Source organism: Antedon bifida, chromosome 11 (genome assembly GCF_963402885.1).
Source record: "Antedon bifida chromosome 11, ecAntBifi1.1, whole genome shotgun sequence".
NCBI classification, from domain to species: Eukaryota; Metazoa; Echinodermata; class Crinoidea; order Comatulida; family Antedonidae; genus Antedon; species Antedon bifida.
Genome location: NC_136236.1, coordinates 3,519,879 through 3,541,217, shown reverse-complemented (window position 1 = coordinate 3,541,217; position 21,339 = coordinate 3,519,879). Strand labels below are relative to the sequence as shown.

The following is a 21,339-nucleotide window of genomic DNA, read 5'->3' as shown; positions in this document are numbered from 1 at the left end:
CTCTTGCAAAAAATCTATTCAGTCTAGACATGACAATGAGTACATGAAAAATGAGAAACTGCTCTTAATAGTATGGATGAGAAATTAAGGATCAAAGAATTGGAACATGAAAGAATGACAAAAATGGAAAGGCATTTTTACCTCCGACATGACCATGTCCTGAGTCTTGCGAATAAACTGTTCAGCTTTCACAATCGTCTGCAGAAACTTAATATATTCAACATGTCTTCCCTGAGTTTCAATACAGTGAACAAAGTGTTGTACCACCTTCTCGGTGATCTCATTGCATAGCTGGGTGTTGTCCATGTAAATATGCCTCATGGTTTGCGCTTGAAGGGCCTAGCAATACAGAAATACAGTTAATTTTCTATACATTTACACAGGCTTCTTATTTAAAAAAAGAGAAACTACTTATTTAATAAATAGGGTGGACCACTCACGATTTATCAAGTGTATGTAATAGAGCCTGGGTAGATAGGTTACCATACAGAAGTTCTAGACCCACCAACTACAGAAAATTCGTAGCCCTGGGCGCAATACAACACTTACCCCAGGTGTGAGGAACCGGTCTATGTGCTTATGTAGCAGAGCCTGGTTTGATGGGTTACCATAACAGAAGTTCTGCAAGAACTCATGAGCAAGCTTCATCAGAACATGCATACGAACATCTGTGAACTAAAAATAGAAGAGAGTTGAACAGCTACAATGAAACCATTGAAATGCTGTGAAAGCCAAGAAAAACCCGGGAGGGCTTTAGGAGGAAGATTGGCTGGAAAACTATTACAAGACTTTCCCAGAACAGTATAGAATGGAAGGAGATGCCTGTGGCCTTTTCTCCATTAGGCTTTGACAGGAATGATTAGGTAGTAAGTAATAATAGTTAAAGTTCACTCCCCATAATAATATTACTGTATCTTTCTTGTGTCAAGAGCATACCAGAGATGTCTTACCTTTTCATAAGGAATTTGAAGAAGTTCCAAGACAACGGCATGTGCTCCCATATTGCGCAACAATCTTTGTTCATGTTTTCGATTCTTTTTACTGTTTGCATTGTTTGAAATACATAGATTCTTCAGATGAATGAGAATCTAAAATAAAATATATTACAACATTAGCATATAACAAACTTCTTATAATAAAATAAATACAGAATATATATAGGCTTCTACACACTTTCAGGGTGAAGACCTATGATGGATAAATAGATTTTTTTTAACTCACCAATTACAGGATGGATAAATTATTTAATAATTTATCATACTTATAAACTTTTTTGAGGCTTAGGGAGTGGAGTTGAAAGAATCGCGAGTTACAACCCTGCACTACGTCATGATTGAACCCTGGCAAGTACGACAACCACCAAACTAGAGATAAAAGGACTTTAAAATGTCTTACGCTTTGAATAGTTTTATAATTCTGTATGCTGGCAGGATCAAGAGCAGGACCTTGGTCTAGGTTGGCAACATCACCATCTGCAACTGTTGTTGGTAAAGGCTGACAAAGAAACAAATACTTCATATAAAACTCTGTCTACACTATCAAATATGGTAGTGATATGATGTCATCATGTCTTCAGATAGTAAACGTTCAATATATCACAAACAACAGTGTGAGCATGATGTCATACAAATTGCTTCTTTCTGGTTTATCAAAAATTGCTTAAAAATTAGTTGACTCCTTAATTACTTATTCATGAGAATGACGATGTCAGACAAACTGCTTCTTTCTGATTGGCTTATAAGTAGCTTAAAGAATACCAACCAGTAACTTTTTCTTTTTATCCTTCTTTCCTCCATCATCTTTCTTATCCTTTTTATCTTTCTTGTCCTTCTTCTTCTTATCTGAATCACTTGATTTGCTCTTGTATACCCACAGCTCAGATTTTTCCACCAATAGCCTTAGCTCGTCCAAATTAGCTTTGATCTGTTTGTAATTCTCAACATCATTGTTGGATACTAGCAACTGGACCTATAAGAAACACAAATTTCATTTTAATAATATCCCAAAAATCTACATTTTTTTCAATTCAATTCGTTTATTCAATAATTTATATATTCAATAAAATACTAATTGTAATAAACACGTAAGATAATAATTAATAGAAACATAGTATGTTGAATGAAAAACTTTCTTTTCATATATTTCCCTCCAACACTTCATTTTAAGATTTATGTATTTTCTTTTTTAGCAGTTCAAACATAACATAACATGATTTAAATTCAAACCTGTTTAAATGCGCTTAACACTTCTTGTCGTTGGCTGAAATGTCGGAAGAGTAGTGTGAGGGCGCCCGACACAAGTGGCGGATAGTCATGCATGGTAAGATGGAGAAGAACACGCAGAAACATTCTACCGCCATCGCCGTCTAAATCAAGGTCAGGTCCGTCAACACTAAAACAAAACATTACTATCATTATTAAGTTTTCAAACAAACTAAAACATACAAAAATACTACAATAGGTAAAAGATTGAGAAAAAGGAGATACCACATAAAACCATTACAACCAAAATAAGCCATATTATTTGATTATCAAAATAAAATGTTGCATCACCATTCATAAAGTTGAATGAGAAATTCTCTACAATACAATTTATATCCAATTTAGGAACCAAGTCAAAATGTTTCCACCCTTTATGCTAAAACTAAAATTATCTGTTATTGCAGTAAAAAAATATAGTTACTGCAGTAACTGCAGAATATTTTGCCATGATCCCTTGATTATTTATAAAAGCAGTATTAAACTGATTTTAGGACAATGTGGCCTTTGCCTTTACTATTGTAAGGACCTGTTCCTGTTGTGAGCACCCATTTCTATATTGGAACTTACCATTCTATTACCTCATATTACCTGATCTTGTGCCCTTTTTAATCATTATACAGTCTACTCTCCCAAACACTCTTTGTAGGCCAACAATTTCTGTCTGGTAATATACTCACTCAATAGTGTGATGGGCTAGTCACACTATAATGAGTGCTCTTTTGTAGTTGAAAAAGGGAGAATAAATTGAAAAACAAGCAATAAGGTTGCTGCTATGTGTTGTGGTGTTTAGTGAGTAAACAATTTGGGAGAATAACCTGTATAATCCAGCTCTCACTACCTTTACTTGACCATCTCAATCATGAGCAAACAACAATTGTATTTAGAGTACAATCATAAATCTACTTTAGCTTATTCCATCATGCTAAATACATATTATTGCACAACATATAAAGGATACGCATATTCCGTATTGAAAATATTTTCATATAGATACTGTACATGCAAAATAATGATATAAACTTATTATAGAGATGTATGCACGCATGAAAATAAAAGTAAGATTTGAACCATGACCTTAACCTACTCATCTTTACATTGTGCCTTCCATCAATACCAGAAATTAATATCGACAGGTTTTTGGTTTTTGTTGTTTTCAATTGCACAATGTATGATGACAAGACTATGAAACAATATGGAACAATCATGTCTACGTTCTGAGATTAAATTTTGAAAACATTGTAATTTCAGAAGCAATGAAAAGCCTTCATAATACTGATTTGTTGGCAGATGATTGTAACAGTACCATTTATGGTGGTTCATTGCCTTGGCATAAAAGGTAAAGGTGAGTCCCGTGTTCATTCTAAACGTAGGGGAATGAGCTGTTAGGAGCTCATTGTACTAAGCCTCGGCATTATGTGGTAGGGTGGCCAGTTCCTTTCCACGCCGCCTTTTTTCCCTAGCATTTTCAACCAGGTACTCATTTACAGCTGAGTAAACTGGGAATTGAACCCGGGTCTCTCTGTATGACAGTCAAGTGTCCTAACCACTCGGCTACCCAACCATAGGATCTTCCAATCGCAAACTCCTCCTTCCCAATTTTGGTAATATAGCATTAATATCATAAAAGTATTTATAATTCACTGCCTTGAAAGCAGGATTTAAAATTACTATTCAAAGATGTATTGTCCCCAAAAACATGAAACAATTATAAAGATTACTAAAATCAAATGTTAAATAGGCCATTTTGCAGTTTTAAAAATTATTCACTTCAATAGAAAAAAGAAAGAAACAAATTATGATTTCACTTTTATAAAAAGTATGACAGCCTAATTTAAAGTTTCTTTCAGGAAAATATATTTGTTCAAATTTGAATTTTTGTCAAGGATAATAAAATGGCATATTCAACAAAAAAAATTAACAAAATCATTTTTTCAGGAGACAATATATCTTTAAACTGAACTAGAACAAAGTATAAATTGTTTCCACTCTATATATGGGAAGAAATACAAAAAAAAGTTATATAAAAACATACCAAATACAAGTAACCAAATAATATATAACAAAAACAAACAGAAAAAAAAAAATTAATAAAAAAACATAAATTTACATTGCAAGATATAAAATGAATAAAAAACAAAAACCTGGGGGCAAGATGCTTCATAGGATCAAACCTCAACCCAATAATAAATGTAACTATCCAGGCAAAGAACAAATCTGATTGGTCGATTTACTCACTGAGGAACAACATCCATGTCTATGTACTGATTAAGCACTCCCTGTAAAATTCGCGCATCAACGGGCGAAAAATTCAGTGAGTTCAAACGTACATAGAGCTGCTCTTTAAACAAGTCACGGTCTACTGCATCGGAATCCTGAGAGCTGCTCCAGCAGAGCGGGTAAATTAAGGAGGTAATTAATGCTTCAACAGTATTTATAAACAATTTTACAAATAAGCATATAAAGTGTAAATATGTTTTGAAAAATTAACAATTGCATTCTGTAGTTACATTGTAATAATTTAGATTATTTGTTTATCAATTTATTTTTTTCAGAAAACATTTTCATATAAACAGTGCTTTTCAAACAAAACATAGAATAAATGTTGTATTGAGAAAAAAAATGTTTGGTACATACTTTCCCTCAAAAATGGTTTCAGCTTTGTCTCCAATTGCATCCAAGTTGATACCTTAAAATAAAAAAAAAATAAAGAAATTGCAGATGTATTCATTTCCCACTTCTAGGTCACACATTAGATTGATTATATTTCATAAATAGTACATCTATGTTTATTTGTAAACGTACCTGGTCCATCAGTGCCGTCAATCAACAGTCCATCAGTGTCTTGTTCTTTATTCTCATCAAACTCTCGTTTGAAGATTGACAGTAAACAAGATATCCGGAAATCAAGTCTCACATCTAGAATGAACTACAAACAAACAAATGAAAGGAGTCAGAAACTGAGTGAATTACTTGGCAAAATATTGCCACAGAAGCTGCATGTTGATATTTTGGCCCATGTTAAAAGAATATATAATATGTTAAAGAATATGCATGTTCTGTAAGTATACACCTATTTACACAAAGACAATTAGAGTAACTTGTAGGAAAATGATTCGCAAAATAGGAAGTGGAGATTATTAATTTATACAATTTATTATGTACCACTTTTACATTGTCTGGCAAAACACAGGACTTTACACACACCAGGGCATGCATATGGTATGGTGTATGCCCCAGTGTGTGTTAACCACAAAGTTTTGGTACAGGATGCTAAAGGGGTATTTTTTACACAGTACCTTTAAAATTTGAATAATCTTCAGTTTTGTCTCCATAACCTTTTCATCCTCTTTCTTATGGCCTAGTTTTTCAGGAGATTTTGCTGGGGCTGACCCACTGACTGGCTCCACTGGGATTGGTAATCCGGTGCCTAGGACCATGTGGGTCATAACATTGCCAACTCCTTGGATAGAACTTAGGACACTCCCTTTACCTCCTACAGGAAAAGAAGAAATAGATAACATTTTAATGATATGAAAAACAATGGCAGTAATGATTGCTAGGATGATGATAAGAATGATGAAAAATTCATGGCAATTTGTTGATGAAAATGTTAATGATGATGACAATGCAGATGATAATGATGACGATGATAATAATGATGCTAATGATTGAAGATGACATAGAGATAATAATGATAAATGATAAAAATTATGACAATGAGTATGAATGCAATGGTGGTAGTATTATAAATATTAAAATTCATGGCAAAAACACATATATTAAACAACATTACCTACTATAACAACGTATATAGACAACCATACATGGGCATAATAAGGAGGAAAGGCAACTTGAAACACATCACAATAAAATGTTTTCTACTAAATTAGATAACCTTATATCCTATACAAAATGTTAATTACCACCACAAAACAATAGGAATATAAAGCTGTTAATTAGGGATGAAACACCCACAAGGATATAGTGACATATGCAACAATGAAGAAGCAGCTTGATGGGTACTAGGAAGGGTAAAACAGAATGGTTACAATAGTCGATCAAAATGGGCTTGCTATGTTGAAGGAGAGAAGAGGGTGAGGAGGAGACGATTGTAAAAAGAGGAGGATTAAACCAAGTAATGAATACCTGATACTGATAAATAGTGTTGAGAGAGCTATAATTATGAGAATTGTTGATCTAACCCCTAGCCACCTCAGCAAGCTGAGTGGTCTAGAGGTATCAACGGAAGGCTAGTGATCTCGACTTTTACTTGGCTACTTGGTTGTTCTCAATGTACTTAGTATAAAGTATAGAAATGACATCACAGTAGGGGAAACATCTGACCAACAGATAGTGACGTGACATGAAGAGATTGATAATGATGTTGGTAAAGTTGAGATTATGATGGGAATAGTGAAGATGATACAGTAATGTTTGTAGACACTGAGGATTAGGGTTAGGTATTTGACATTGATAAATATGTTACTGATAATAAATTAATATTAATGAAAAATGTGACACAATTGGTTTTACATGACTGGAGGAGACACTATTAATAAACCATGCTTAACTATAATACCGCCACCAAAGCGAAGACAGTACAAGTCAACCGAACATAATACAAGCTGTACAATTTAGACAACACAGGTACACAGCTGATGACATCATCTTAAGCAGTAGCTAACTATCCAATCACCTATAAATATCTTAACTTCAACTATGAGAAAATAAATCTACTGCAGTTACTGCAGTTACTGCAGTAATTAGTATTCTAATGTCATTTCATCAATATAAAAAAATACATTTTTTTGGCAGTTTTTTTCCTTTAAATAATTAAGTTACTGCAGTAAAGATAGTACTGAAGCAGATGTAGAATTATTTCAACATAGTCTTTAAGGTTTACCCATCTATATGATTTGCCTACCAACACAAATATTATAGCCACATGCATGTAACTAAACCACATAATAATAAGAGATGATAACATTTATGCAAATGAGATCAGTCACCTGTATTTTCTGCTGGAGGTTCAGGCTCTGGTCAAGGAAACAATTTTAGAAAGTTTATCTTTCATCTTACCTTTTAGTTTTAAAACTTTTTCAATATCATTAGAATGCATTTTGAACATATCCATGTTAAGCTCTGTCTACACTATGAAAATGTGATGTGCCTAAATATGGAAGTGATATACCCAAACGTGGTAGTGATATGACATCATCATGTCCATATATGGGGGCCAGGCACATAACATTTGTTTGATATTTGAGCTTAAGATATGGTTTTGAAGAGCTTCAAATGTAAGCATAAAAGCAATTCTATGACGATGTCTTTAATAAATAAACTCTACAACTTCCACAAAAAAACCTTTTCTACTTAAACTACAAGGCAACCAAAGCAATACAGCATAATGTCTGTATGCACATGCTCACAAAACAATCGCATTTGCTTCCTTGTTGCTTTGGTTACGACCTCTGGGTCTTGCTACTGTATTATCCTTTTAATAGTAAATATTTATAAACTTGGTGCCGAGATCAAAATGTTTTAATAATTTGTATTAAACTGGTAATAATAATACAATTATTATTATTAGTAGTATTTCTTTACCCATGAATGTCAAGTGAGAACAGGCTAAAGCCCAAACACATTCTGCACTCATTTCATATTACAAACAGACAGTAAAATATAATTGGTACAATACCTAAGTCTGCCTTTCCTGCCATTTTAAGCGGTATCCTTGTATCTGTTGTGAAGTCAAGAATCTTCAAAAGGGTTTCTGTTAACCGGAGTAGCCCACTAAAACTGTAGAAGCCAAAGTAGATAAGATGCTTGGCTAAGTTCACCACCTGTATGTTAATAAGGAAGAACAAATTATTCAAAACAAGAAATTTCTTCGTCTTCTAATATGATATAGAAGATATCAAACCACTTAATTGGATGAATAAGAATTTAACTTTTCTCACCTCATACGTGAGTTTATTTTGTTCAACATCTGCGAATGAATAACGTTCGACAAAACCGTGTCTCAAATATTCCTCCACAAAGTCAATGGTCGCCGCAAATTTAGGAGTGACGTCGCCTGCATGCTGTCCACCCTCATTATGAGTATCATAGCTGCATGATTATAAAAATAATACAAATAATAACAACACTATTAATAATAACACTGGCCTTTCGAGCCATAAGGACAATTTATTTTGCACCCTAGTGTTGATGTTAATTCCCCATTTGCAAACATAATTTCTCTTTTCTCCTCAACCTAAAGCTTGGTTCCCACTAGGATTCACAACATTGTTTAAGCTCAATGCAAGTGGGTTGACCAATGGCAAGCGATGGCTTGGATAATCCATTGCTTGTGATTGGTCAAATTACTTGCGGTGCGTCCTAGTGGGAACCAAGCATAACCATTTGTCTGTGATTGTCTCAGGCACATACCTATAATAAACTAAAATTACAATAATAATAAATACATTAATAACAACAATAAACATAATAAAGTATTAATAAAAAATTCATTGTTATTATTCTTTCAAACCATAGCATGTATCAAAACTTGTTAGAAGATGGTAGGATGAAGCAAACAATTATAAAATGCAATTTGTGAATTCTAAATTATAATAAACAAACAGAAATGTTATCTATAAATTTAAATACTAGTAATGCATGATTAAACTTCTTATTCATTTAATGAAAGATTTCAAAACAAAAATTGTCTACAGTAATATTCAAATGTATAAAAAAAAGCTTATAAAATTAATTCAAACTATAATTCAATTGATTTCTTATGACCTATAGGCAACATAAAATTGTTCGCATATTATTTCTTATTGTAATATTATGTAAAATAGGTGAATACAACTCAACAATATTATACAATTGTTTGCTTTAACATTTTAAAATTTAGAGAAGTATTCAATGTTAAACAGCAGTAAAATAGGTTAGTCTAAAATGTAATCTACAATGTAAAAGAGTCATGTCAACCTTATTCTACTGCGGATACTGCAGTAACACTTTGTTTAATCGTTAATCTGTTATGTAACAAAATTATATAGCAAGAATATTTTTGTTTATTGCAATGACTGGTTCAACAGCTAAAATTATACATTTAATTGCAGTAAAAATGTGTGGTTACTGCAGTACAATAATGTTGACATGATCTCTAATACATTCAACTGTACGAATACCGAATACAGTCATCAGTCTAAATACCAAAACTTCTTACATTTAAAAAGTCAAAAATTCTTTAATGTACTATTTAAAATAATAAAAGACCTTTCTGGTCATTTCGACCCAGCACAAGGTGTCTGAGTTTTCTGTTGTCCTGCCAACAAAAATATCACATAATTACTGTTAGTAAACCTCATAATGCTTAATTCTATCTGTGATTAGCTCAAAGTATTTTTTAGTATATTGTGCGTAGTACTCCAAACTTGATAGTTGAAGCATGATATAATCTTTATCTTTTAATATAAAACTTTAAATCTCCTTACTAGCATGGGAGGAAAGGAAAGCCTTACTTACTTAAAGCTCTGTCTACACTATCAAACAACAAAAGTGCCCATATATGGACATGATGATGATGTCATATCACTAACATATTTAGGCATACACACTACTATACTTGGGCACATCACACTTTTTTTTCAAACTAGTTTGATAGTGTAGACAGAGCTTAAGGGTTACCTCCTTATTTTTAATTTTCTTTGATTTTTCTTCAGTGAGATATGGTGAAAAACTAAACAATTACCATATTAACTGTACCACATTATAACATAAACATTTTTTTTAAATCACAGATAAAATCGAGTCTATAAAATAATAAATAATTTCCATGCACAATTTCTAGCTGCAAAAAATGCTGTAATTTACTCTAGGCATATAATGCAAGAATGCATGCAGTATCTTACACTTGGTTTTTGGTGGATTCAATGTGCCTGGAATAGCTGGAATATGGAAAAGCTAGGCTTGAACAAGCTACAGTACATAAAACATTTACAGGTGGTGAGATAGAATAGAGAGTATACCTGCCACATCGCCACAATGGATCCAAGATAATGGATATTTTTCAAATATTTCATTTTTCAATTAGTTTGAAACTTTGCCAGTAATATGTTGGTCAATTTTTTACCCCATGTCCATGGATGTGTTCAGTAGAACAAATTTGTAAAGGAACAAACGTACATTCAATGTGTTTTATTTCATATGATATCTATATAAATGTGGCAGATATAAACGTTAAGAAACGAAATAAAGAAAACGGGTTACAATACAAAACAAACAAAAACACAGAAAACACGCAATATGAAATAGCAGATGCAATGAGATGAAATTAAATGAAGTTATAATGAATGTATTAACTGAAATGATAAAATAATTAGATAATACTGTAAATAAAATTAATTTAAAATTATATAATGTCTATAAAATATAAATAGTTTGATCCAATTCAATAATTCTATTCTTTTTTTTAATTGTATCAGTTGTGTCTCTTTTTGTTTTTTGTATAGTTTTTGAATCATGTACTGTAAATGATAACTTGTTTAAATAGTTTTATAGTAAGTAACGGCCTTGTGAAAAACACTAATCTGGTGATTCAAGTGCTTCATCCGTTTATAAATAAAGTTGTTGGATTCAATCATGACTGGTAACATCATGTGGATTGATTATTGTTTTACTGTTTTTCTGTGCTTATTGTTTCTGATGGATTTTTGCTGATACAGTATTTTTTGCAATTGTAAAAAGCACTATGAAAATAGCGCTTAAAACAAATAAAAAATTATTTTAAACTTACTCTTCAATCGTTATCTGCGTTGGGATCTCCGACCACAGACGTGCATACTTCACAGTTGTCACCGTTTCTTGCGGATCGCGATCTACGTGCATGTGCAACATAAGACGTGTGAACGATGCACGAAGGTCAAAGGGCAAGCTCTCATCTGACATGCATCGGAGTATCAAATCGATGTCCAGATCTTTTGAGATTTGGTTGATGGCTAGGTATTGCCGGTCCAAGCACATTTGAGAAAATAAATCCAATTGGTACCTGAAAAAAATCGTTTTGCTACCTTTAAGTAAATGATTTTCTTGTACACATATGTAACTATTTATTTACAGTAAAACCCCTATTAAACAAATCGTCCTCTGGCTATTCTAGAGGCCTACATCCAGACCAAAAGTTAATACTAGGACTATACCCGGGGATATGCCTGTTTATGAAATCAGACATAAAGTAGGAGGTGGGATTAGACCAGAAGTTGGACTATACGATATGCCTGTATGTGAAATCAGACATAAAGAAGGGGGTGGGATTAGATCCGAAGTGGGATTATACCCCAAGATATACGATAGATATAGGACAAAATTTTGCAAAGATATTGGAGTTAGTGGTATCAGGCATGTGCCTAGCTATCTATACTTATAGTATATAATTATAGTATATACTAGTGAGCTACCTATAATATCGCAGAATCTCGGTGTCTTCTCTAATTTTATCCTTAGCACCTTGCGCCAACTCTGCTATTCCCTTCAGACAGTTTTCATCCCAAATCAAGAACACTTCTTCCTCTTCGTCTTCCTGAATCGCGATGATCGGATCGCCGTTATCATCGACACCGTCCAGTTCGATTTCCTCTTGCGTGTGAACTGGAATCAACCTGAAAAAAAACATGGAAAGCAGGGGATAACACTTTAATCCAAAAGGCTTGTTTCCAAATTGGGTCCCCAACTTTGGTTTATAGTCTTTATCCGAGACTTGTTCCACCACAAGAACTAGGAGCGAGTCAGCCTCGAACCCATGTGGATATTGTAGGCTCTTTAAGTACGGTAAATGGTGCCCGCGCTTTATTCCCATTTTTAGGACTAGGGTTTCATCTTCAGTGTTCACTTACTTAGTTTGTACAAGGATATCAGCATTCTTTGGATTCAAAACTGATTTGCAAATTAATTCTTGAGTTACTGGAATGGCTTGGTTATTGGATACGCACAAATCAGACAAATACTCTAAAAATCTAAAAACAAAACAAAATATTATATTAAAAAATACATTTATATATCATAGTTTTACTAATTCAACAATCTGAATGACAATATGCAATCGTGAGTTTTGATGACCTTTAAACTCTGACCTCAATGTTACTGTACTAAAATAAGTAAATAATATTATTATATGAAATAATATGGATGAAGTACGGCAGAACTATTAAGGTAACACATTTGGGACCAATGATGGGTTCTACTGTATCTTGATCATATGTATCCAAGAGGTTTGATGAACTTTACCCTTTGACCTAACAGAATAATAAGAACTGTCTTACCTGCACTCTTTCTTTTTCCGCACTAAGCTGACAAAGGTTTCGATTTCGTCTTCCCTGATGTGTTGCTCTAAAAGTTTGCGATTGTTGTGAAGCAACGCTGTTATCGTGTCTTCTGCAAGGACGTCGTAACCAATCTGCTTCTGCATGAAGCCAAACTGTTTGGCTATGTATTCCTGTATAATGCAAACAATACAAATAAATGAAAGCACTCAGAAACTGAGTGCAGTACTTGGCAAAATACATCAGGGAAAACTATATTTGGAGAGAGAGGGCTCACTACTTGATATTAATGTTAAAAGAATACAGTGCTATTTAATATCTCATATGGAAGATACAGGTAAGTCAGATTTTAATATAATAAGCTTTTGTGACATGTTTTTTAAGTATACACCTATGCACACCAACATTTTCAGAATGATAACTTGAAATTTGTGGGCGCTATCATGCTTACAAGCAAACAAAGCAAGTACTATAATTCTAGTTTGCCGAATAAAAAATAATAACACCAACTACAAGCAGCTGAGTAAGTATACTCACACCCCAGCTTTTTGTCATCAATGATAGTGTATTATGAGTTCCCTGAGAAAGGGATGACAAACGAATGCCTTTTAGGTGTTAATCTGTTGGCAGAGCATTAGTAAATTTTTTATGGTAAGGATGCCTAACCTGGTTTTTTCGATATGCCTGTTGGGAAAGTCTGAGGATTCTGTAACAGAGTCGGCATATTGTACGATAGTGAGCGTGACGAGCATCTGCAAGATCTTCCATGCGTAACATTGGCCCTTCTCCACTATCAGCAAAAGGCGCTTTCAGAATCTTGAAAATCTGTTATTGAAAACAAAATACATATTGCATAAAAAAAATGTGGTACTAGAACACTACTGTTCCAATAATATTATAATACTAACTACCTAATAAATATACCATATATCCTTGGTATAATCCCACTTCTGGTCTAATCCCACCCCTACTTTATGTCTGATTTCTCTAGCCAGTTCATATGAGTTTTTACAAAAAATGGTTACCACTAATTTTTTCCTGAACCAGGGTTTCCTAAAGTTAGCCCAATTTCATGTTCTAAGGAGGTGCGATTATACCAGAGGATATACAAAAATATATTTCTTTATACCTGTTTCAATATATCCTGTTCCCTCATTAACTTCTGTCTGTCTCTCTCAGGTGCAGAGACTACAACTGCGAATGGATCTCCATTTTGATTGGTCTCTGACGCAACGAAGAACACCAAGTCATGGAGAAGTTGGGTCACAAACCTTACAGCAAAAACAAAAAGTGAGAGGATTGGTTAAACTCACCACACCACATGAGATTTTAGTGTATCCTTCAATATTTAATAAAATATATAAAAAGCATAACAATTATTAGACAATTTAGACAAACATAGAAATATTTTACCTGCGTTCATTGGGAGTGATTGACCCTTTCTCAAGTTTGGAAGCGATGGATGACAGCACCTTATTAGCATCATTAGCGAAATCTAAATCACGCACCTCCGTAGGGGAGACTGGAATAATTGCAAATGCCTCGCGGTCTTCACGCACCTCGGCAGTACCGACCTAAAAAGATGAATATATACAGTATACGGTTTGTAATGGATTGTATTTTTTTTATAGTATTGAGAGAGCTGCTTTCTATTCTATAAAACTATCTACACTATCAAAATTTATGCGACAAACAATGTGATGTGCCCATATATGGACATATTTAAGCATATCACTGCCATATGTGGGCACATCACACTTTTTTTGTCAAAGATAGTGTAGACAGAGCTTTAAAACGTAATTTGAATACAGGTGATCGCATAAAAGACTATTCAAATTTATTTAAAAGTTTTGTTGAATGCAACACTCTTCCTGATCAGATTTTTAACATTTTTAGAGATAAACTAAACAAGCTGAAATATTGTGCAGTAGAAAACATAAGTTGTGTTCAGGAAAGGTGATAAATTTAATATTGTGCAAGTAGAAAACATTCAGCAAACTCTCCAAATACTCGACAAGCTTAGGCTTAGAATTAGAAAACAAAAACATGCTAAATTATGTTTGGTTTTCCAGAATTTCTCATATTCCAAATGTAATTTAATGGGAAGAATGTGGTGGAACATTTAGGACTCCAAGAAAGGTTATGTTTGGGGGCGAGTCAACAGCATTATTTTTTTCTTACCTTTAGCATAACTGGTCTTTCTTCCCCTTTATCAAATGGAATAGCTGTACTATGTACCCATGTATTTGAGCACAGATGACGTAACCGAACATATGAATTCCTATGAATAAAGGACAAATTGTGAGATATAATGGGCGGTTTCTCCCACCATAGACATCGCAGTTACATAAACAAACTGCAAAAATACACTATAGTTTTTTTTTTTAAATCACACATAGTCTTTGATTGAATTCAGAAACACATAATCCAAAAAAAAGCTATTCACAAGTAGGGATTGGTTAACAAAATACCATGACTATTAACCAATCAGATTAGTGAATAGAAAGTGCGGCATATAAAGGTAAAAGGTCACCAGTACATTGTTTACCAAATAAAGTCATCGGCAACTCTCGTAAAACATTAATGATCAGCAATTAACTGAAATGTCAGTGATAACATTCTCAACAACATACAGATTCTTCACATTACAGAACATTTGCATATTTACCTTGGAACTAATGAATCCCCTCTTTGTAAAGTGGTAGGGTCCAATTCAAATATGGAAGCTATGTCATGCCCATGCTCAATAGGTTTCAGATAGCCAACACGACTGGTTCCTCTTAGTTTCTGCCTTGTTGGATCCGCCGCTGCATCGTTATCATCCTACAAGTGCAATAGTCAAGATTATTATATAATCTAATTTAGATACCATATCATATACTAATAATTGTTTTTTCCTATTTATTTATTCAGGTATAAAACACATATTGCTAGTTGGCAACCAAAGCTGCAATGAGTTGCCTTACAAAAAAAATTGCTAAAATCTGATATAAAAAAAATGTATTATTTTGTCTACTTTAGTTCCCACATCCATATAGTAATAGTAATATTTATTTGTTTGTAATAGTATTTATACCTGAATAAATAAATAAATAAATAGGAAACAACAAGTATTACTAATACTTGTTTTTTCCTATTTATTTATTTATTTATTTATTCAGGTATAAAACACATATTGCAAGTTGCCAGCTGAAGCTGAAATGAGTTGCATTACAAAAAACATGACAATTGCTCAAATGTGATATAATACACCAAACTATTACACCATTTTGTTTAAATTATAAAATGTTTTTATCTACTCTACATTCATACCTTTATATATTCTAGACAAAACAATGTAATGAAGGAACTATACCATATTTGGCATTATCTATGTATATTTGATGTCATAGTGAATGTATTTACCTCAGCAGCCAAGTACATATCGCTGGCCAGATGCTTGAACCTAAACAAACTATTCCAGTGGCCAGCACCAGCTCTGCATGGATCATGTTGAACAACCTGTAATAGGTAGACATAAGTAGCATGGTCAGGTATTGTAAATCTTAGTGTATTTCGTGCCTAGACTACCCAGATAAAACGACAAATGCCTTATTCTCTACGAAGAGCGAGATATACTGGAAAACTAGAAAATTCATTGAACAGCCTTCTCCATAAATGGTACAGTCCACAAACCATGCTCTCAAATGGGAGAATCATGAAGCTTTACCAAAGTTTTGTTTGGAAACTTGGAGATTGCTTAAATTTACTAAGTGCTAGTCTTCTGCAAGCTTGTTTTCTGCAGTTTTTCTGGCAAATTTTTTCTTGAAAAATTTGGGAGTTTTGCTCAAGTTTGTAATCAAGAAACGAGGCTTAAATTACATTGATATCAATTGTCTTACACAGACATAGCAACATTCTCATATCAGATACTAATCATACCCTTATGTATGTATAAATTATATGTATTTTTAAAATTTTGAATTACGTTTTTTTTGTATTCTTTTGTAAGATCCATGCTGATTTTTTTTTCTTGGCTAAATAAATGTGAACTTGAATATTAAAGTTTTTACCTCAACTTCCCACAATGCCTTGGAACTCGTTGCAGCAGCAGCTGATGCTCTTGCCGTTGTTCTTAGAAATACATAATTGTCTTTCCTATAGTCGTCTCCTGTTAAAAACTTTTCTTGTTCTGCATGAAACAACCTGACAACATCTCCCTATGACAAATTAGAAGTAAAAATCATTACAAAATAAAATCAGTCTGATTTTATTACCGTAGATATGCCATCGCAAGAACTGTATACTATGGAATCAATATTCTCTGTGGTTTAATGGATAAGGTACCTTTTGTGTAACTGCGTGGTCACCAGTTCAAATCCTATCAGATCTATAATTGACATGGAATTAACTTAGCTAAAAAGTGACAACATGATTGTAGTTCATAAATTTTTATTTACCCCTTTTAAAACATCATCCATATTTTCTCGATCTTCAAGAAATAGTGAAACTTTCCAACATGTGTTACAATTTACTGCGTTCACCTACAGAAAAAAAAAAAAATGATTGAGAAAATTTATAAAGATGATAAAATCAGCAATATTTAACAAAATTCCTCAACTGAGATTCAAACTCGGACTCTTCTACTTGATATTAGGCATTCTACCATTGTACCACTGTAGCATTATGTATTATTGGCAAAAACAACTTAATATGTTTTGCTGTCACCAAAATAACACTCAGTGTCAGAATCATTTGATAAATAACTGTTTTAATTATGGTAAACACAGCATTTTAATGACAGACGATTTCCTGAGGCTTCTAAACAAATTGATTTATTACACTTATTAAATGTTAAGACGCGTAAATTGCTAGTATGTTTTAAAGTTCTACAAATTAAGGAATCTTACTGAAAATGTTATCATAATTTATGTTTACTGTATTTGTTATTATTTAATTTCTAAAATAAAATTATAAGAAATAAGATTTATGTTATTCAATTCAATTTCTTTTTATTTCGGAAATATCATCCATATTAATAAACTTATAAACAGAAAAAGAAAAATCTAAACTTAAGTATAGAATGCTTCTCCATCTACAATACATTTTGGAGTTATGGAGCATATGTTTGCAAACACAAGCAACAAGGATGTTACCACTATTCAACATACGTTGCATGAAACCATAGGTAGATTTTCGCATGTACTCATTAAAGGAAGGGACACCATGTTCAATAAACATTGCACTGGCACTACTACTTCTAGAGACATTAAGTATACGGCGCAGAGCATTATTGTAGCATACATTAAGAGTTATGTTAGTGCTTGTTTTAAACTGTTGAAAACGAAATCTAAACAGATTTTATTATTATTGTTTTTAAATTATTTTAAATTTTAAAAGGATTCCAATGGAAATAAGTTAATAATCTTTTTGGGCTATCCATTTTATAAATGTTATTATTTGGAATGTCAGTAATTTATGCTTATCATTTTGTATGTATTTTTTATAATAGATTTTCCTAACAAATTCAAATCCAATCAGATATTGTCTAGATGCGTAAAACTTGATGCTCTGTACTGAGCCAATATTGCCCGTGGCAGTTTTTACTACTAGCAAAGGTACATACTGTATGGCTAGTTTTACAGTACAGCACACAAGTCATACTTTTTGCAGTACATCTAATGTATTATTATTATTACTGTACATAGTTGAAATAAGGCGAAATCTACTTATTTATAGTTAACTATTAACTTCAATTTAATTCATTATGACTTTTTTAATTTAGAAATGACTTATGGCTAGTTAATATAAAACAAAAGCAGTTTATTGCATATCATAAAAACAATACTATTTTGAATTATCTTGGGGTCCATTAAAACATTATTTTTACATTTAATTATTTTAATCTGTGTAACATAGTACTATTAATGATCCAAGATTTAATTTGATTTCGGTTTCTTGAGAAGCAATCGCCAAATAATGTTTAATTCATTTCCCATTGAGAGTGCGCAATGCTCCAACGTAATAAAAACTTGGATGACTGTATAGACAGAGCCCGAGGTTATTGAGCGATATTAATATTGAACACATGTTATGGGCTTCTAGAGAGGCTAGGTGACCATAGGTTAAGCCTGAATGTGTCAACATCCACAAAAGAATGAATGAATGTTAACCGGGTTAGAGTGTGTTCCCCATTTTATACACCTACTGGGGTTCCCAAGATGTGGACCAGGGGATGTCTGAATATTTTATAATTGATTTAACTTGGGATTTAGGTAACTATTGTAGTTACTGAAGTTCCAAAAGAAACATGTTGTCTTTAAATATACATTAAAAATAGCAATCAATTTTAGAAAAACAAAAAATTCAGTTAAAAATGTTGAGTACTAATTGTATTTTGGAATGAAGTTATTGAAAAATCTTTAAAGTTAATTTTTAATTCATTTGGAAGTTCATTCCAGCTTTTAGATGGCAATAATTATTTGAAATGCCTAAACGTTATTCAAAAACTCAATTTAGTGCAATATAAGCATTTCATAGTGTACAAATCTTGGTTTCTTTATAATCCTAGTTTAATTCTGAACTACACAATCTAAAAATTATGATTCAATACATTGTTGCCTAGTAGTAGTAGATATTTCAAACTACTGTAGGGATTTCTCTCAATTTTGTACTAGCACAATAAACAATGTTCCCTATTAAATGTCTTATTCTGATTAAAACTGGTCGAAAGAAGTTGAAACTGGTTGGAACTAGTTAAATCTGGTTGGTATGGTACTGTACATCATCAAACTATCACTCATCAATGACAACTTTAAGGAGTGCGCTTACCTCTTTACATCCAGGGTTGTCAACGAGCTCCTGATTGCTGGCATGGAGAGGTTGACCAGCATTTACTGGATTTAGGATGACCTTGTCACCGACAACCACCTATAAAGCAATCATACAAAATATGGAATATTAAAATGAAAAACCTGTGGTTTCAACATCTCACGCCTTCTGGAACAATGTATAGTTTGTGGTCTTTTTTGTACCATTACAGAACATTTTAGGGCTCATTGGTAAAGAGTGTCACAGGACATTTCAGCAACAGTGTCATTTTTTAGGACAGACAAACACCTATTTTATTGCAACTTACATTGTCGCCTAATGACCTTAGTTTGTAGAAAGGTTGAATATAAAACCAAGACCCTTCGTTTCCAGAAGGGTCAAGGGTCACTCTCATAGCATTTTTCTCAAGCAAAGCTGGTAACCTCTTGTTTACTGTCATATACTTGTTGCTCTTCAAATGAAGAAGCTATAAAAAAAGGAGGAAATGGTTTTAATTATTATTAAGCTTTGTCTACACTATCAAACTTTATGTACCAAAAAATGTGATGTGCCCATATATATGGACACAATGATGTCATATTGCTACTATATTTGGGTACATCACACTTTTTTGTCAAACTAAATTTGATAGTGTACTATCAATACTATCATAATTCATATCATCATTATCATAAATCATTGATATACAGTAATTCAACACCATCGTTATTACCTGAACCACTGTTCCATATTGAATACAGGATCCCATCAACTTTTTATTTTCTGTTTCATTTTGTTTCTTTTCAAGATCGGCAGCATGCTGCAAAATAAGATACAAATTAATAAACATAAAAAAGTAAATGCGCAAATTTCTCTATGAGTTCATCTCCAAGGACTCAGGCCAGTATTGGGGTAGGGGAAAAGGGACTAAAATACTGTTATATTACACTTCCCTAGTTAACTGTAGGTGGACTTTCACAAACTGTTCTGAGCCCACAAGCGTCACTCTTGGTCTCTTCAAATACTTATTGAAATATGTTTAATTATTATTATTTTCTTATAATATTGATATTATATATATTACAAACATATATTCTTGACTGCAATTGAGATGTTGGCAATTATAATTCTTTCTTTACTTGAATTACACTAGCATAGTTAAGGATTTACAAGTTATGTGATGCGGATAAGTAGGATAAGTAGCATGAGTGCTGTTTAAATGCTTAGAGCTACAAGTCAGACAACATTTCAAGGAATTATAAGTATGCAATAAATATAATCTTCCATATCAATTTTCAATATTATATTTAAAAGAACCAATTTTTTTTAAAGATTATATTGTCCCCCCGAAAAAATGTTTAGAAAAAAATGTTTTCCAATCCATTTACAATTAATGTCACGTACTGTACAGTACTGTAGTCTATTCACTTTGACCAAAAATTGAATTTAAACAAAATTATTTCTCTAAATAAAAACAAAATAAAGCAAAAAATAGTAACATTTTGTTAGTGTCAGACATATACTTGAGACTTTTTAGTTATTTGTCATTTTATAAAGTGAAATCATTATTTTGTGGGTTTTTCCCAGATGAAATTAAATACAACTGTAAAATGGCCTATTCAAAGTCTGATTTTATTATTCTTCAATTGTCATGTTTTTGAAGGATAATATATCTTTAAATATTGCTCTTTTAAAGGATGTATTGTCCCTCAAAAACATGAATAAACCCTTGATTGATTGAATTAAATTGCACTTTATTTGTTGTGTCAGTTTGAGTTCCGGATATATTTAACAATTTTCAGTGATATTTATTACAACCCTGTAAAATCTTAGATTAATAACAACAGTTTAGGGTGTGATTTGGTAACATTTTATTACTACAGAATTTCCTCAAACAGGTATGTTACGATTGGCCAGTTGAATACCAGGGAAGTTAAACAAGTCAACAACTAACAGCCTCATGCTGTTGTGTTTTTCTT

At 32.6% G+C, this 21,339-nt stretch overlaps 1 protein-coding gene across 9 annotated transcripts in view; it reads right to left on the bottom strand.

The window, feature by feature from the left end:
• The window catches only part of LOC144855785 (inositol 1,4,5-trisphosphate receptor-like), a 62,035-nt gene that overhangs the window by 24,951 nt on the left and 15,745 nt on the right, over positions 1 to 21,339 (bottom strand). For 4 of the 9 annotated variants that reach the window (XM_078713716.1, XM_078713710.1, XM_078713713.1 and 1 more), the window contains exons 4-32: positions 20,094 to 20,180; positions 19,689 to 19,847; positions 19,382 to 19,480; positions 17,011 to 17,094; positions 16,624 to 16,770; positions 15,977 to 16,072; positions 15,240 to 15,394; positions 14,753 to 14,852; positions 13,985 to 14,145; positions 13,701 to 13,842; positions 13,238 to 13,396; positions 12,572 to 12,744; positions 12,146 to 12,265; positions 11,711 to 11,911; positions 11,050 to 11,301; positions 10,166 to 10,201; positions 8,222 to 8,372; positions 7,960 to 8,104; positions 7,271 to 7,297; positions 5,558 to 5,754; positions 5,064 to 5,187; positions 4,896 to 4,947; positions 4,497 to 4,640; positions 2,226 to 2,391; positions 1,762 to 1,968; positions 1,396 to 1,494; positions 951 to 1,088; positions 550 to 675; positions 142 to 339 (exon numbers count right to left, since the gene is read on the bottom strand). In XM_078713716.1, coding sequence (XP_078569842.1) covers positions 142 to 339; positions 550 to 675; positions 951 to 1,088; positions 1,396 to 1,494; positions 1,762 to 1,968; positions 2,226 to 2,391; positions 4,497 to 4,640; positions 4,896 to 4,947; positions 5,064 to 5,187; positions 5,558 to 5,754; positions 7,271 to 7,297; positions 7,960 to 8,104; positions 8,222 to 8,372; positions 10,166 to 10,201; positions 11,050 to 11,301; positions 11,711 to 11,911; positions 12,146 to 12,265; positions 12,572 to 12,744; positions 13,238 to 13,396; positions 13,701 to 13,842; positions 13,985 to 14,145; positions 14,753 to 14,852; positions 15,240 to 15,394; positions 15,977 to 16,072; positions 16,624 to 16,770; positions 17,011 to 17,094; positions 19,382 to 19,480; positions 19,689 to 19,847; positions 20,094 to 20,180 — 3,945 coding nt within the window. The remainder of the gene's footprint in view (positions 1 to 141; positions 340 to 549; positions 676 to 950; positions 1,089 to 1,395; positions 1,495 to 1,761; positions 1,969 to 2,225; positions 2,392 to 4,496; positions 4,641 to 4,895; positions 4,948 to 5,063; positions 5,188 to 5,557; positions 5,755 to 7,270; positions 7,298 to 7,959; positions 8,105 to 8,221; positions 8,373 to 10,165; positions 10,202 to 11,049; positions 11,302 to 11,710; positions 11,912 to 12,145; positions 12,266 to 12,571; positions 12,745 to 13,237; positions 13,397 to 13,700; positions 13,843 to 13,984; positions 14,146 to 14,752; positions 14,853 to 15,239; positions 15,395 to 15,976; positions 16,073 to 16,623; positions 16,771 to 17,010; positions 17,095 to 19,381; positions 19,481 to 19,688; positions 19,848 to 20,093; positions 20,181 to 21,339) is intronic. The other 5 variants (XM_078713717.1, XM_078713718.1, XM_078713711.1 and 2 more) reach the window with 4 other exon arrangements.